This window comes from Belonocnema kinseyi, chromosome 10 (genome assembly GCF_010883055.1).
Source record: "Belonocnema kinseyi isolate 2016_QV_RU_SX_M_011 chromosome 10, B_treatae_v1, whole genome shotgun sequence".
NCBI lineage: Eukaryota > Metazoa > Arthropoda > Insecta > Hymenoptera > Cynipidae > Belonocnema > Belonocnema kinseyi.
The window spans coordinates 106,514,657-106,527,601 of record NC_046666.1 but is presented as its reverse complement, the minus strand read 5'-3'; the positions used below and the strand labels follow the sequence as shown (position 1 = coordinate 106,527,601).

The following is a 12,945-nucleotide window of genomic DNA, read 5'->3' as shown; positions in this document are numbered from 1 at the left end:
AATTACTTAAGCCAGTTCAACAACTCAAACGGCAAGGATCACTGGACTGCAGCCAAAAGGATTCTGCGATACCTTCGAGGAACTTCAAAACTAGGATTGAAATAAAAGAAGGTTTCAGATAAACTAGAAGGATTTGTCGATTCCGACTGGGCAGGTTGTCCAAAAGATCGAAGATCATACACCGGATTCGTTTTTTTACTCGCACATGGTGCTGTCAGCTGGGCAGCTAAACATCAACGCACTGTAGCGTTATCCAGTACAGAGGCCCAGGACATGGGACTGACGGAAGCTGCAAAGGAGGCGGCACATCTACAAAGGTTCCTGAAAGAAATCGGATTGGGAAAACATACTGTTATTCCGATCTATAATGACAATCAAGGTGCTCAAAAGCTTGCGAAGAACCCAATCTTCCACTCTAGAAGCAAACATATTGACATCCAACACCACTTCGTGAGAGAGGCATTGCAGCAAGGTTGGATCAGCTTAGACTACATCCCATCAACGCAAATAATGGCAGATATATTCACCAAGGGTTTAGCAGGACCGAAACACCAATAGTGCTTGGCTCAATTCGGAATGAGTCATTTGTGAGCAAAAAGGTCATTTTGTGAGAAAGTGGAGTTTTTAATAAAAGTTAAATTCAGTGGAATGATTAAAGTTTGGGTTACGTTTGAGGGGAAGTGTTGGACATTAAACTATTTACAAGCTACACCCCTATGTGTTGTATGCTGCCAACTACGTATGGTGTTTTCGCTTCTTTTGTCTGCAATATGAGATTAGTTAGTCTCTCGAAAATCATCGAGTTGCCAGGTTGTTAATTGCCTGCTCCAATAAAGCGTCAGTTATAGTAATCGGGTTATATTCCTTTGAACGCAATTCATCCTCAAGTTACCACAAAAACTTTTAATGTTTCCAAATTTTTAGAAATAATTTAACAAATTTTATTTTTAACTAAAATAAACTTTTTTTAAATCTCATTCAACTTTAATTTTCAAAATTTATGCAATTACTTATTCTGATTGAAAATAATTGAACATCTTGCGATTAAAGGCTGGGATTCTGCTTGAGAAGACATGTGCTGAAATTAATTTACAAAACAATCATTCGAATACTAATTTTAAAGACTGATAATTGTACACAATTTTCAGGCGCATATTTCTAATTCTTCTACAAGAATTTTTAGGTTTTTTAGTTTTTAAACTCAGTTTGCCCTACATTTCTAAAACTCTTCTGAAGTATAAATTCTTTTTAATCTCATCAATTCTACTCAATATCTCTTGAATTTATTTTATTATTTACATTTAAATCATTTTTTAATCTTATCGATTTAAAAAATGTTTATTTTAAAACCTTCTACACTCTTGCTCATAATTTTAGTAAATTGTTTGATGTGTTTAAAAATCGTCTTTAATTTTGTTTTTAAGCACATTTTTCAAAATAAAAAATCATCAAAAATTTTCACAAGATAATAAGGAAAATAATTCTTTTTTCTTTTTAATGTTTTGAAATGCTTTAAAATAATCTCCTAAAATTAATTTTTCGAAATAAAAAATCATTTTAATTATTTCTAGGAACCTAACATAATTTTTATCATTTTCGTGAAAACTTAAAAAATTCTTGAAAAATTTTTCGATTTTAATATATTTATTATAATCTTACCAAATTGAAACATTTTGCTTTAAAATCTTCTACAGTCTTCTTTTAAATTTTAGGAAATCCTTTCACATGTTTAAAAACCTTTTTTAATATTCTCATAAAGTTTTTTAAAATAAAAATTCAATAAAGATTTTCCTACCAATCTTGAAAAAATTCTGTTTCTAATCTTTTCGGACCTTCTAAGCCTTCTAATCATCAAAAACTATTCAAATTTTGTAACGTCTTGACAACGTACACATACATACACCTAAATTCCCTAAATGCTCGTTTTAATTGTGGTCCGATGGTACCACAATTGGGATGAGCCAACACAAGTCAATGAATCAGGAAACACATGAATTACAATCAAATCAATTTATTCAAGTTGTAATACATAAAATATTCCATGTGGAAGAAAATATGCGCAAAGGTTATATGATGGATACTCCAATAGATTCTTTAAATAACGTTGATTAGGTTGACACTCTCCGACTGCAAAGAACGTATGTATGAGTGTTCTCACACATAAGAGAAGGAAAGATACAAGGGGTGAATGTCGTTTGGATTTACCGAGTTTATGTTCACTCCTGTGTACAGGATTCCTTCAGACGTGTATCTGGAACCGAGTTAAGTAATGGATCCTGGACCCTCATTGTAACGGTAATCCAAATAAGTGATAGTGAGCACGTGGTGAGTCTGTTAGGATAAGGAAACTGTCACAACAAACTGGTATTCTTAGAAACCCCGAAGTCAAGGGTTGACACTGCGTACCGAATGACTTCTCAAAAGAACTGGCTGAGGCTGAACTGGACTTAGACCGACGAATAAAGACTGAACGATGACTGAAGAAAAAACTCTCTGGCATCCACCTGTTCCAGAGCTTATATAATAGCATGGTAGAAGGATTTCCATGGAGATTCACCCCTAGGTTTAATGACCGGCTCGAATAACCATAAATTATTCCATTGGCAGGGCTGAACCAATCCTCGAGAAAGCATTATGGTTTTCTTCCTTTCCAAGTGCTGGACGATTCGTTAGATGCATGATTCCGCCCCCCTTGGTAGGTAGGATGATACGTTTGTCTTCGTAACCGTGCTGTTCTGTTCTTCCATGAGAAGATTTCGTCCACCCCTCAAGTCCAATTCTATTTTTATCGGCGCGTGAACTTTTTTTTCCACATTTTGAATATATTGATCTCATACATATAGTGAAGTATATAATAATTATAATATAAAGTCGCGGTCTCGTGACAAGTTTCCCTGATTTACTTTGAAATTCGACAAAATGAAAAAGATTGCCTTAGAATCTTCATATTCTTTATTGACAATTTTAAACATAGTTTAAAATGTACTGGAATTTTTTAAAATTAATTTTTCAAAATAAAAAATTATATTAATTATTTGTAGAAACCTAAAAGAATTCTCTTCATTTTCGTGAAACCTGACAAAATTCTTCTAAAAATCTTTACAAATTTTAATATACTAATTGTTTCAAAAGTCCTGAATATCTCCTAAACTTACGCAAATTTTAAAGGACATTTTTAAAATCAAAATACATTTTTTTTAAATGTGCAACAAAATTGCGCATGCAAGTTTAATAAGAATTAATTTCCCTATTTTTTTGTAAGATTATAGAACATAGCAAAATTGCCTGAACTTTCATTCTCTTGGCACCCTGCAAAATGCAGTTTACTTAAACGCTCCTCCAAATATCCAGTTAGCCACCGAAAACGAATCGTGAAATCTCGGGGGCTCGGGCTCGTGCATTTTCGGCTCTTCAGAGGGCTGATCTACACAACATGTAGCAGAGCCGACTCACCGATACGCTGCGTTTGAATGTGTCACTCCTAGATGGGAGAGTGATGGGGGCCGAAAAATCCCACATTCAGGAGACACTGATTTAAACCATCAAACAGTACTAGAAACATTCCGGAGAAAAAACCGTGCAGGACAGTGTGATAAATACAAAAAATAACTATACAATAGCTGTCTATAATTATAACAATTCGTTACATTTAATAAACTAAAATCATGTTGTCAAACGCAGGGATGCTTTTCAGACTATTAACGAGTGAAAGCTTGGCACCTCCAAGAGCGCCGATGATAAGGACGATTAGTTTAACAGAATATTCCGGGTACAATCGTTGCAACTCCCTTATAAGGTCTCTACACCTCTCTTTCTTCTCATTCTCCTTGGCTATGATGTTTTTGTCAGCTGGTGCCGAACATTCGATAACGAACATGGTTCGCTTCTCCAAGTCAAGAAGAAACATGTCTGGCCTCGAGTGTGCAACAGAAACAATTGTCGAGAATATAAAGTTCCAGTATATGCGGCACGTCCCATTCTCGACAATTGACTCGATTTCCGTAAAAGCATTTAGAGGAGCGATATATATATATATATATATATATATATATATAGTGTCCTGCGAGAACTGGAGTTAATTTTTTGTGTGTGGGAGGGGGGGGGGTGCACACAAAAATAAGCAAAAAGTGTCCAAAATTTTTTTGGGCCGATGCTTATTCTGGGCACAACAGATGGTAAAAGTTGTATGTACGTGTGAGAATGCGTGGCGTGCGCACGTTGTCTCAAACAAGCAGTTCCCCCACCGAAGCGCTGAACGAAGCAATAGCCATCACACCGTCCGACAGTGCTCAAGTTTGATCAAATTGTAAACATGTTTTAAACAAAACTAACTTCATATTCACGTCGCTTTTTGACTAAATAATTCATGCATGGAACACGTCTTAACTTAAGGTGGGCGACCCATGTAACGGCTTCAAAAAATGGATTTTTTTGCTTAAATATAAGCTAGTCGTCCCAAAAACATGCTGGGAAACTTTCAGAGTCGCAGCTGCATTTTTTAACCCCTAAAAGGCGCCCCGCGAGCCTCGCGCTAGCCTGCCGATGCTGCCTTTTTTCAACATGTAAATCTTTAAACGCGTTTTACTCGGTTTGATAATTTTCAACACTGCCCGCAAGATAATTCAAAACATATTTGACTGATTGAGTTCTCCTTTCATACACATAAGTATAAAATTCAAGAAACTTTTTTGTTTTTTCGTTTCAGACGAATCTGTAAGAAGCTAAAGTGCGGGCAGTTTTGGATCTCCCGGCTGAACATGTATGACATCTGCCCTTGGAATAAAAAATTTAATGCTTATTTATGAATGAAAAAAATGTATTTGTTGGTTCAAAAGTCCCTTAATAAACTATAAAAGTTTTAGAAAGATTCGTTATATTCTTCATCCCCAAAAAAATTCCGAAATATATGCTTATTTTTGAGGTGTTACATGGGTCGCTCCCTTAAGAGGATGTAATAATAATTTTTTTATTATAATAGAACATTTTTTAATTACAATACAAGATTATTAAATTTTAACGACAATTGCAATATTTGAGACGGCGTGCGCATGCCACACATGCTCACACGTACGTAGAACTTGTACCCTCTGTTGTGCCCAGAATAAGCATCGGAACAAAAAACATGTGGTACATGGTTATATTTATATCAGCTACGCAAGTGTCGTGAAGGAGTTCAGGTCGAGGGGATCAGGGGAGCCAGAAATGGGGAGGTCCTCAAAGGAAAAAGAGCGACGGCAGTGGAAAGGAGGAAACTGGCCTCTGCCATCAAGGATTTCGTCAGGGGTGAAGGAATCGCGCGCGAGTTCATTTCATGGACTGAGCTGGAAATTCTTGACCTCGACATGATGATGGAGACAGCGTAGATGGAAGAGCATAATGGAAAAGGTATTTTGGCGAATGCGAGGAGAGGATTGTGACGAAGAAAGTAATTTGAAAAATAGGGCCGCGTCGAGTCTAACTTTTTGGAGAACCGAAATATAAACTGGCACGAACGGTAGTGACAGGAAAATAAGATTCTGATTTCGCCTAGGCAATTTGAATTTCCAATCGCCCATGAGCACGTAAGCAGTCGCTTTTTTTAGTCCGCACTAATATATAGCTTCAGATAAGAAAAAAATAAACATACCATTATCTGGGGTTTTTGAAATCAAAGCATATGCAGTCTCTGGATTTGCAGAGTTGTTAATTCTTATTCCAGGGGACTGCTCAAGTTTTGTCAGGAAATTGTGAACTCCACCTTTATAACGAGGAATTTCTTTTACCACCTAAATAAAAACAATAGGAACTCAAGTTTCTTACACTAAAACTTCATGTAAGCGTCCCAGTAATCGTGACATTAGTCCCAGTCATCTTGAATACCAATTTTCTTACTTTTTATATAATTTGAGTGAATTAAAATTCTATTTAAAACTATAAAATGATAAAAATAACTAAGTTTTATCATCAAATATTGCTTTTCATATATTTTTAACAGTATGTTCAATTTATAACCATCTTTCAAGATTATTGAGACCTTCACGATTACTGGGACATCTACCTTCGAGGTCAATCGTTTACGTAAATATTTCAGACAATTTCAATATACATCGACATGTCCAATGACAAGATTCTATCTTGGGTGGTGAAGCCAAGAAGCTCAAGAACGCCATTTAAATTGTATTGGTAAGACCAACGCTCTCACAGGAGATAACCTTTTCACATAGATCTTTCATATTATTCTTCCGCGTATTCTTATTCAAACTCAAAAATATTGTCAATTTCTAGCAAAAATTATCCTTTTTTACTCCGCTGGGAATCGAATCCAGGTAACAGCAATCAGAAGACCGGGGTTCGACTCCAAGCAGAGCAAAAAACGATTTTTTCATATACTTTTTTTGTCCTTGTTCGCGAAGTTATATTTATTTATTAAATAGATTATACTTGGCGAATATTTATCAATTTGATTGCATTCTTATACTAGAGGAGCATTATAATTGTAGCTCCCACCACACTGTACCTTTGCAGCTGTGTTATATACCTGCGTACAGCTGTCACACATATTTTTAATCAAAGATTGAAATTCGTACGGGAATATATTTTACTTATAGAAAGTATGAATTTGTATCTGCAAAAACTATTGCTCTTCCAAATTAAATTAGCCGCATCTGCAGATACATGAAGAAAGACAATCAAGTTGTTTTTGATCAACAAAGTCCTTATTTGCCAAAAGTGGTGGAGAACGACTACCCTATAACCTTTTTACCTAAATGTGCAGAGATGTAATTTTGTTTGAATTTGAAAAATAAAGGAATAGAATTTAATGAACTAATTCCATACTGATTATATTATCATTTCGAAACGAATAAAAATAAGGTACCCTCCTACGACTTTTTGAGTATTTTAAAATCTAAACTATGACACCCCATCGAAAAACTTTATGGGATGAGCATAGTTGGACCATCTGACGACATCCTGAACGTTTGAGATTTTTCTATTTTACTTCTTAGGAAATATTCCGCGGAGAATATGAAGGATTTAACCAGAATGAAGGGTTGGCAACGGGCTGTTTTATAGGATAAGAGCACCAATTCTTGGCACCTTAGCCCTATTATTGGCATGCCAAAAACCGAATTGAATTTTTTTTTTTTTTATACATACGTCATTGCATTGATTAATTATTATATATATTATATGTAACAATGATAGTAGAGTTGAATTAATCGAAGCAAAACATACTAAAAAAAATGGTATTATCTATGAAATCAGAGAAGGGTTCTAACAATTAGGGTGGACGGGGGGAGGGGCAAAATTGGTGCTCCTAACCTACGTAATAATTTGACATTGTGAAGCACTACTTTGTATTTTGTAACCTTTTCATTTACATGTACCAAGATCGAATGTTCACATTCGTACATTTCTATATGGATACAAATTATCGACTCATAGAAATAGACCGATAACACTGTGGGTAGATCGGAAATGGGTTTGAGAGAGCGAAAACATTTGAGAAGTAGATCTGCCTTTTTCTATTTCAGGAGTCACCTATGCACGGCCCTGTGCTTCATCAAACTCTATCCAATGAAAATGCTCTCCAGCAATCAGCTGTATCTAGAAACAGACAGGTTTACCTCTCAAATGCATTTTATTTCAAAAATTACTTTATGTAGGGGTTACTTGAGAGTCAATGCCATGGGGGTGAAGCACAGTGCAAATATGTGGTAACTAAACTGCGCTGATCGTTGAGCGACTGTCAAAATAGTTGATCAATTATTACAGTAGTTTTGCATGGAAACATTCGGCGGCCAATTCTTCGTCAACAAGCACATACATTATAAAAAATTAATTTTAGTGACAGCTTTATTTTCTTTAGAAATTCCACTTCTTGAAAATAGGTCAGACACCATTTTTAATGATATATGCGTTCGTAAAAAATGTATTTGCCTCGCGAGAGAAGTTTGCGTTATAAAAACAAGATGAATGTTTATAAAACTTTCTTAGCGATAAAGACAATACAGGACAGGTCACTGTGAATAAATACAGTGCCTTGTCATATTATGAGGCCAAAGCTAAACAATTACACTTCTCACATTATTTTTGTCATTTATTGTAAGTACTTTAAGCGTTCTTGTATTTTTAAGCCTCTATCTTTCTAGATTTGCTAGATTCGCCAGACGAATTATCACGTTTTTAGATAGAAAGAAGTTACCGTTCTCGACTGACCGGGAATATCTCAAGATATGAATCCCATCTAGAACGTTTGGAACTTAACGAAAGAAAAGTCACTATGCACGATCCTACGACCAAGTAAGATCTAATTCCGATACTCAGTGACATTTGGAAACATTACCGAAAGATAAAGAGAAAATTTGAAAACTGTTTAAGCAGTATTTCTCGTCTAATAGAAGCTATATTATCTGCTTAAGGTAGCTATACGAAACACTGATTATTAGGCCAAAGCTTAAAAATTACTTTTATTATCATTTAAAATGAGATACACATTGATATTGAGACATTTTTTGTAAAATCTTAGAGAAATACATTATGAATGATAAATTTTGTTCAAAAAATAATTATTTACATTGAACTCAAGCATTTTTATAATAAAAAACTACTTTTAAATAGAATCATAATTTCGTATGTCCACCCTTATTAGTTAATAAAGCTTCAATACAACGAGGCCTATTTTTCATACAGTTTTCAATTTTAATCTTTATCTATAGACAATGTTCCCAAATGTGATGGAGTATCCGAATTAATTCTTACTTAGTTGTAGAATCGTGCTTACTGAATTTTGTTTCATGAAGTTCCAAATGTGCTAGATGGGATTCATATCTTGAGATTTTCCCAGTCAGTCGAGAACAGTGACTTTCTTCGACCTAAAAACACGCTGATTCGTCTGGCCAATCTGAAAAATCTAGCAACCTAGGAGTTTAAAAACACAAGAACACTTAAAGTTATTACAATAAATGACAAAAATAATGTGAAAATTGTAATTTTTTAACTTTGGCCTAATAATATGGCAAGGCACTGTAACACAACTGAATTCCATTAATGTGAATAAAATTGCGCTAAAAATCGAACTCATCTACATTTTAACCATTTCCAAAACTCAAAAACAATAAAAATTGAACTTGCCTACAGAAATGATGAGACAAATTCTTAATTTAACGATCGGATGACGACTGACAGCAAGGTGCGAAATATGGACAGAAAATTAAAATTAAAAATTTTAATTATCATTCAAACTCGAACAAAGTGTTTGAAAAATGTTTAAAATAATACATAATTATACTTAAATAAAAATATTTCTGTTATGTATGATCAAACAATATTTTAATATATAATTATTTCAAAATAACAAAACAATTTAAATTGTGAAAAAATCTATTATGGAACGTAGAAAGTGATAACAGATATAAATATTAAATATTTTTGCCACATAACAAATTCATCCATCCTTACTGCACCTAATAGTCTGTATTGTACAAAATCGAGCTTGCCAAATCCATTTCCATACGTCCATGGCCTGAAACAAGTTTAATTCTCAATTTCATATATTTAAAAAAAATTGAAGGTTATGACTAAAAAGTTTTAAAAAGTTCCTACGAAATGTTATTTTAGGGATTCATTGATAACTTAACAAATATTTGTTTAGAGTAAAAGCAAATGGAAATTTTAATAAAGCATATTTAGAATAAAATTGAATAAAATAGCCACATTACGTTGTTGAATATGTGAAAATTTCGAAGAGAATCTATAATTGGCTTGAAAACGTAGTTCAACATGTAATTGTTTCTTTAAAATGAGTAATCTCGTGTTTTCGGGATTTTTTCTTTCGCTTACAATAAAAATTTTAACTTATTTGATCCTAAAAAATTGGCTTTAATTAAAATATATGTTTTATACATGTGATATAGTTCATATTTTAACGCCAGATTGATACCCCCCTGAACAATACAAGATCCGAAGGATAAAAGCGCGAAGAACTCGCTCGAAAGTCACCAACTAGGGGTGGTAACTCCCGAAATGAGCCCTAATCCAAGGTCGCGAGAATTATTAAAAAGGGCGCCACCGAGTTTTTAGGTTATACCCGGAAACCGAATTGTTTATGTTTTACTTGGGAAGATCCGCCGCGTTTCTTAACTTGTGGAGTGTGGAGCATGGTCTGTTAGGGGTATTTGGGTTCGAACATCATGAAAGAATCAGGAAAAATTGAAAATTAAAAATAAAATAAGGAAAATTAAACCAAAAAGAATTTCCTGAGCCCCACGTTTGGGACGCCATAATGCCCCCCCCCCCCCCCGAGCAATTTAATAAATATTATAAAATAAATATTAAGTTCAACGACGATGGGGTTGTTATCAATGGAGGTTCTCGACCGCGTTCGAAGGAAGAAATTCAAAAACCGGAAATGGAAACTGAAGGGTCCGCGCGAAGGAATGGGGACCGAGTCTCGTGAATCGCGCCCGAAGGGAAGACGCGGAGAACTCGCTCGTAAGTCACCACCTAAGGGTAGAAACTCCCGAAACAAGCCCTAATCCTAGGTCGTTCGGTCGACAGCCCGGCGACTGTCAACCGCCGTTCCTAGGCGAAACAAGTGAGAAATTAAACACGAAGGAACGCGATCGCGCCACGCACTACCGAAAAAACCAAGATCGGATAAACCGCCAGATTTCCAGATAGTGCCGCACCAATTGCGAAAATATGGCGGACACTTCACTCAACTGTCGGCTCCTCGGATTCGAGGGTGGCAAACACTGAATAAAAGACCGGAATTAAAAGAAACAAAAGAATTTTAATCCCGAATAGGTTGGTTGCACAAAAATGCAGGGGATCGCCAGCAGAAGCGCGGAGTCCTCTATCACTTGTTACGCTTCTCGGTCGAGAAGATACTGATTCGTGTTCCAGCGGTGGGGAGGACGGATCGAGCCTTGTCATTGGTCGTCAGCTCCTCTCACCTCCTGGAACACGATGAGTATTTGCTGTTCGCCAGTTCGCGAGAAATCTCTCACCTAAAACGTTTGAAGCTTACACGGAATCGAATCCCAGTTATAGGCTTGAGATTGCAATCCTCCAACTTCCAAGAATAAGTCGCCCGACTTATTCTCGAAAAACGGAAAAATGGAATCCCAACCGCGCTTGAGGATTAAAACGATAGTCGTTAATAGGTGAACTATATCACATGTTTCAATTTTACAAAGGAAATTGATAATAAACTTTTGTAGAATGATTCGCTACCACATTTTTAATTAAACTCTCACAAACAGAATTGTAACAATTATTTTTAATAATAAAATAAGCATTGAATATTGAAAATTGAAAAAAAATTATAACTGATATCTGAAGCGAAAGAAAAAACACGAAATTGCAAAAAATTCATCTTATATTAACAGTTACATATGGAACTATTATTTCAAAGAAAAAAAATGGATTCTCTTTCAAATTGTATTATATTCAACGGCGCGGATATTTTCCTCAATTTTGTAAATCATTTTAAAAATCCTTAAAATACATATGCACTACTGAATTTTCCAAGAACCTGCACTGATCTGCATGAGCAAAATCTTAGAAAATTCTTAAATTGGCTAATATTGTACTGAAAAAAACCCTTTAATGTTGAATCATCCTGATTTTACTACCTACAAAATGTTCAAAAGAGGTTAAAATACAAATAATTTTGTTAGTTAATTTAAAAATAGCTTTTCAGAGTGTTATGTTTTTTCTTTCTCTATAGGTAAAAAAGTTGCAATTCTTATTTAATCCTAATGTTGTCAGGCTCACTTAATTCCTAGCAGTGTTCTCTAAATACCTCTTTGGTATGTTTTCATCAATTTTTTTATTATTTTGAAAGTATACAACTGTTATCTTTAAAACTAATATTTTACTTAAATACAACTTTTTAATAAAAACGTACCCAAGCGATTTTTACAGAATCTTTCAATGGATAAAATGATCCCTAGAACATTAGGATTTAATCAGAAATGTAACTCTTAACTAAAGAGAAAGCAAAATCATGAAACTGTACATAACTATAGTTAAATAGACTCGACTTGCATTTTCCCTCCCAGTTTCTTGTCTTATGTCTAAGAAGCATATTCTGTTTCTTCATCTACGAGACGTGCATCTAAAAAAATGTTGAAAATTAAAAAATAATTCAAATTATATTAAGGGCATGTGATACTTAGAAAATTGTTGATTTTACCAGTTATAGGTTCCCGCGGCTTTTTTCCTAGCATAATGCATATTTTGTCTTAAAAATTTCGGAAAAGATACCGAACATGCTAATGAACATCCCCACACTTTTTTGCATTTTTTTTCAACAAAATTTGGATTTTTCTAACAACGTGTGTATATTTCGAGATAATAAACATAGTAACTAATCTCCCGGAACTATTCTTGTTTGCAGGCAATTGAAAATGTTTATTTCACAAATAATTTCCAAATTATCGAAAAAGCAGAGATGAAAAGTGACGTAACCTTAAAATAATCCATACAATTTTTATTTAGCACAATAATTTTTTTTGTTATTATCCCTCAAAAAAGAGTCCGCGGACGTCCGTTATGATATTTTATAGCATCTCCAAATTCAGTTTTTGAACATTTACATTCAAAATTTTAATTAAAGCGAATTATTTTTTTTAATATTCTTTGATGAAAAATAAAAGACACGTATTTTTTTATTTCATCGTGATATGCAAATTTTCGACTTTATGAATTTTCAAACTTTTGGCGATTGAAGAAAGTTCCTTTCAATAGTTGATGATATTGAAAAAAGTATTTTATTAAAAAAATATCTAACCGTCATGAAATGTATGGTTTTTCCTCACCTTTCGAATGGAGACATTGAGAAATCGATCCAACCATTTGTTTATAACAATAATTATGATTTAATAAACAATTTAATATTTTTCAAATTTAGGCATCTTTTTTTTCAATTTTTCTTTTTTCCAAATGTTTTTCAAACAT

At 34.2% G+C, this 12,945-nt stretch overlaps 1 protein-coding gene across 5 annotated transcripts in view; it reads right to left on the bottom strand.

Moving 5' to 3' along the window:
• The window catches only part of LOC117181480 (maternal embryonic leucine zipper kinase-like), a 252,964-nt gene that overhangs the window by 184,314 nt on the left and 55,705 nt on the right, over positions 1-12,945 (bottom strand). For all 5 annotated transcript variants that reach the window (XM_033374181.1, XM_033374184.1, XM_033374183.1 and 2 more), the window contains one exon: positions 5,627-5,765. In XM_033374181.1, the coding sequence (XP_033230072.1) occupies positions 5,627-5,765 (139 nt within the window). The remainder of the gene's footprint in view (positions 1-5,626; positions 5,766-12,945) is intronic.